The sequence below is a fragment of the Nicotiana attenuata genome, unplaced genomic scaffold (assembly GCF_001879085.1).
Source record: "Nicotiana attenuata strain UT unplaced genomic scaffold, NIATTr2, whole genome shotgun sequence".
Lineage (NCBI taxonomy): Eukaryota > Viridiplantae > Streptophyta > Magnoliopsida > Solanales > Solanaceae > Nicotiana > Nicotiana attenuata.
The window spans coordinates 106568-111949 of NW_017673982.1; the positions used below are offsets into that span (position 1 = coordinate 106568).

The 5382-nt window shown below is 34.3% G+C and overlaps 1 protein-coding gene across 1 annotated transcript; it reads right to left on the bottom strand.

Annotated features, from left to right (window-relative positions):
• Positions 1–2318: 2318 nt before the first annotated feature.
• On the bottom strand, positions 2319–2960 carry LOC109217762. Its single transcript, XM_019382032.1, has one exon. The coding sequence runs from the start codon at positions 2958–2960 to the stop codon at positions 2319–2321; it is 642 nt and encodes a 213-aa protein (XP_019237577.1).
• Positions 2961–5382: the final 2422 nt, after the last annotated feature.

The window sequence follows — 5382 nt, forward strand, 5'->3', positions numbered from 1 at the left end:
TATTTTAGAACATTTATCCTATGAAAGAAAATTCAAATTAGTTTAAACAGTTTCATAGTTTAAATTTTTGCTTTTATTTTTCTTTCCTTTTTAACTTTTTTGACAGGGGCTCTCTAGTACAAGGACCTTACTTGCAGACGCATTTGATGCTACACCAATTTCTTCCCCATTGACACCGCTTCTAACATCAAATACTGGAAAGAAAGAAGCTGAGAAAGCAACTTCTAAACTTCAACAGTTCAAGCAATTTTGAAGGGGATAAACCAGGTATGAAATGCCACAACCTTTCTAATTTACCGCACACCAAAGCAGAATTTTCATGATGAGTAACAATTTGGTGAGTAGATGTGATTACTTACAGCCTTGTCATTCGTATTAACTAATCTCCTGGCAATTTTCCTTTTTTTTCTCCCTAGAATTGATGTCCCAGCTTAATGGTTTATTAAATGATTATTTACATATAAATGGAAGTTACTCCCCGCCTCTATGTTTTAGACTGATAATTGATAAAGTCTTTTAGAATATTGCCAAAATTTTATGTGAATTAGGAGGCAAAGCCTAATGATTTAGCAATATGACAGTGAGTTCTACTTTATATCCTGCAATTTATGAGCACAAAGAAAAATTTAGAATTTTGGATTCTCTATTCAATTGTTCGACTGATTCTTGATTCAATATTTTTTGTATTGGGAGGACAGTGTGATGAAAAATGCAAGTTTGAAATTGCTGGTTATTCGCACCAGAATTCTGTCTATTTGCTCCTCTGTTATCTGCAAAAAATTTGCAGTTTTGAGTTAAGTTTTGGGTCAGAATATATGCTATTTGAGTTAGTAATATTTTATGAATTGACCAATTTTTATAGTAAATTACTTATAAATGAATATAACTGGTAGTTTCTCAAGATGAATTTGTATCTTTCTTCAGCTTCATTTAGTGAACCTAACTTGGTTGTTTTAGTCAACAACTTTCAGTGTTATTGGAATAAGTTTTGAAGTTGTTGGAAGAAATAATTGGACTTTTATTGGCAAATAGAACAACTATCTCAACAATTACTGTAGTTGTCCAACAACTATATGTAGTTGCTGAACAACTGAATAGTTACTGGGACAACCAATGCATTGTAAAGAACTTCGATAGTTGTTAGAAAAAATAGTTGAATAATTATAGAAGGTATCCTGAAAACTACTAAAGTTGTCTTGGTAGCTGTGGGACAACTGAAGAGTTGTGGAGACAAATAATTAAGTTTTATAGCCATTTAAAGTTATTTCATGAATCTATCTTTTGTAAGGACCACTGAAATATATATCTTTGTAATTTCTTTAGGTATTGTGACTACCCATGAGGGACAAAATAATAATAGAAGTTATTTTACATAGTGACTACCCATGTCTAGCTCACAATATAGACTGGAGCACTTGTGTGGAGGTTAGGTTTTATGTCCCCTTCATTCATGTATTTACCTTTTGGATCTTAATTTACGAGGTAGGGGTCTAAGTCAAACCCCAACCACTTCAATGCGGCTTTTGATTTTTTTTTAAAAAAGACCTGTGCTTGGTGTTTCTTTTATTTTTGCACTTTGGAGTGTTCTTTTTCTTTAGTATTCCAGGGAAGTGCCTTATTAATTTGGAAATTCTGAAATTTGTTAGAACTTTAGAGTTCTTCTATATAGTCAGACCTCTCTATAACAACCATTCACTATAAAACCAAGTATTTTCGGAACCAATTTTTTATATTATGTTATTATATCTAAGGCAAGATTATTTCTTATTTTCTTTGCTCGAATGCTCTCCAAGTAATTCCTTTCTGATGTCAATTTTTTTTTTTTGCATGCTACTCCTTGTTGAACTATAGAACCATCTTTGGTGGTATAGATATTATTAGCTGAGAGAAAATTTATTTCTGGTAGCCGAGGAGAAATCATTGCTGGTAATTTAGGGAACACTCGTTGCTGGTAAGTTATCTTAATTTAAATTTTTGGTAATTGGATTTGCTGGTAGTGTATTTGTGTATTTCGCTTATTTATCTTGTTATGTATGTTACTCAAAATTATTTTATATTGTTACCTTGGGTTTAACTAATGATGCCTTGAGTTAAGTTACAACATGTTGTTGAAGTTTAATTTTTTTAGAACTGAATGCATGGGTTGAATACGACTCTAAATTAAAGTACTACAAATGACAGAATAGGCAAGCATTGTTATTTAATATTGTTATGTAACTTTTTTGTTGCAAGAATACAAAAAAGTCAACCTATTTCTTAGAGTTTTTTTTTTGGTAAGAAAGATATGCAATATTATAACATAACAAACTTACATAAGGTTAGAGTGGTGGATGCCTACAAGGCATCATTCGTACAAAAGGATCCTTAGATGATAGATTTCCCCCTACTGGGGTAGCAAAACTAGATATGAGAGCAGAAGCTACTAAAGTAGGTTGTTTAGTACATACAGTAGAATTTACATAACTAGAACTACTAGACTGCCGAGTTTTCCGGAGATGGAGTATGCCCTGATGATCTTGATGGTAATAAGACTGTGCAAAAAGTGGTGGTGATTCAAAAAGTAGGCATTGCTCCTGGACATGCATTGCACCATATTTAGCGAGTGTGTCTGCTACACCGTTCTGCTCTCTATAGATAACTTGAACAGATGCTCTATCCAGCTGTTGGAGTAATGACCTGCAATCAGTAACAATGTTAATACAGTTCAAGGCAGGTGAGTTTAACATACCAAGCACATTTTGTGCATCTGTCTCAATAATGAGTGGCAGTTGATTTTGTTTGGCAGCAATCTGTAAGCCTTTGAGGAGGGCTAGCAATTCTATTTGGGTAGGGCTCCCTTGTTGGACACCTCCTGCAAATCCTATGATCCAATTTCTTTGATGGTCGCGTATGACTCCTCCAATCCCATAATTACATTGAGTGTGACAGCAAGATCCATCAACATTTAATTTATAATACATAGGGTCAGGTGGATACCACTTGATATATATAGGAGTCTTTAATAACTTTTTATTAGAGTGGTTAGTTAGGAAGTAGTATTCGGCTGCTTTTGCTATTAGAGCAGCCCCATGTAAGTCATTAAACTTATTTTCAAAGACAAACTTATTTCTTTTTGTCCAGATTTCCCATAGAGCAAAAAGAAGTATGATGGTTGGAGGAATATTGTAAGGAATAGAAAATAGAGGTGTGTGGAGAAAAGTGTATATCCAAGTAATAATGTCAGTCAGCGCAGGAGAAGCTATGAAGGATGGGGGTGCTATTTTAAGATGTTCCCAGAAATTTATTGTATTAGCACAACGTTGGAATAAATGAGGATTGTTTCACTCTCCTTGTGACATTGTTGGCAAATTGCTGAGGTGGTAATCCCAATTCGTGTGAGATACTCATTTGTTGGTAGTCTATTATGGCAAACTACCCAAATGAAAAAAGCAATTTTGTGTGGAATGGGGAGCCGCCAAATCCAGTTAAAGGAGGGAGATTGGCTTATAGTACCAGACGGATTCGTAATTGTCAAGCAGTTGTACATCGATTTAACTGAGAACATCCCATTCTCAGTTAAATTCCAGTATAATTTATCATAAGTGTTAGGTTTGGTAGGCAGGTAAATATTCTTAATAAGATTAAGTATTTGTGAAGGCAACTTAAAAGGGATAATGTCCATGTGCCATCTATTATCAAAGTAATAGTTGGAAATTGATTTGGTAATCTCAAATTGAGGCATTGGACCATGAATATGTTCTCTAAGTGTAAAGTTATGACGGATCCAAGGGTCCGTCCAAAATTTGATATTATTTCCCGTTACAATATTCCATTTATAGCCAAGACGACACAATTTCCAGCCATTAATAATATTGCGCCAAATGGGGGAACTTTGGTATGCATTAATAGATTTATACCTAGCATATTTGGTCATTAAGACTTGTGCCCATAACTCATGGGGATGATGAAACATTCGCCATGCCAGACAGGCATGCAGTGACTTATTTTTTAAAGCCAGACTTTGTATACCTAGGCCCCCAAGTTTCAAAGGTTGTGTGACTGTTGACCACTTTAACAGATGTAATTTTTTCTTATGGTCAGTTGTGCCCCACAAGAAATTCCTTTGGTATCTATTAAGCAGAATTAAGATATAAGCAGGTATTTTTATGAATTGCATCAAATGGTTTGGAAGTTGATTAAGAGTTGACTTTATTAAAGTAAGTCTACCCGCTCTTGACAGAAAATTTGTTTTCCAACCTGCCAATTTCGTTTTAAAATTATCAACCAAGGATTGATAGTCTGATTTAGTAGGTCTAGAAGTAAAAATTGGGAAACCCAAATACTTTCCAAAACTACGACCTTCTTTCATATGGAAAAGTTGCAAAATTAGATTCCTAGTATTGGTTTGGCAATTAACTCCACCTTTTTTCTATTTGATTTGTCAAAGTTAATAGTCTGGCCTGATTGATGTGTGAAACGATTAATAGTATTGATCATTGTTTGGCAAGTATTGCTAGTAATTTGAGAAGTTAGAATAATATCATCTGCAAAGAATAAATGAGATAAAGAGGGGCCATTTTTTGCTATTGAAATTGGTTCCCAAGCCTTGTAGTCGACAACATGATTGATTTTTCTAGATAACATTTCAAGGCAAATGATAAACAAATAGGGCGACAACGGATCACCCTGTCTGATACCCCGTGTGGGTTGGAAAGCAACTGTGGGACTACCATTTATTAATATGGAAGTAGTGGTGGTAGTTACACAAGACATAACTAGCTTAACAAATTGAGCTGGAAAATGCAAACTCGTTAAAGTATTGCGAATAAATGACCATTCTAACTTATCAAAAGCTTTTTCAAGGTCAAGCTTAAGAAGCATACCAAGATTATTACCTTTCCTTTTTTGAAAATTAGTAATAATCTCCTGTACGATGATAGCATTGTCCACAGCTCTTTTATTTTGCTGAAAACTAGCCTGTGTAGGGTCAACAATGCTTTTCAAAATTGGTTTTAATCTATTAACTATAATTTTTATTATTATCTTGTAAATAGTGTTGCAAAGACTAATAGGTCTGTACTGAGCAATGGTAGCAACATTCTCATTTTTGGGTATAAGACAGATATAAGTACTGTTTATTGAAGGATCGATTTCAGAATCAGCAAACGCCTTATGACAAAAACTGAGCACTGAATTGCCTATGGTCTCCCAATAGTTTTGATAAAATAAGGGGTGCAGTCCATCTGGACCAGGGGCCTTTAAAGGCTTAAACAATCGTATAGCATTAATAATCTCTGAATTTTTAAGAGGTTGGATGAGGGAATCACAGTCAGCTTGGCTTAATATTTTTGAAGGAAGAAGATTTTTCTTTGAAATGGAATATTGTTTTTGCGTGGTAAACAA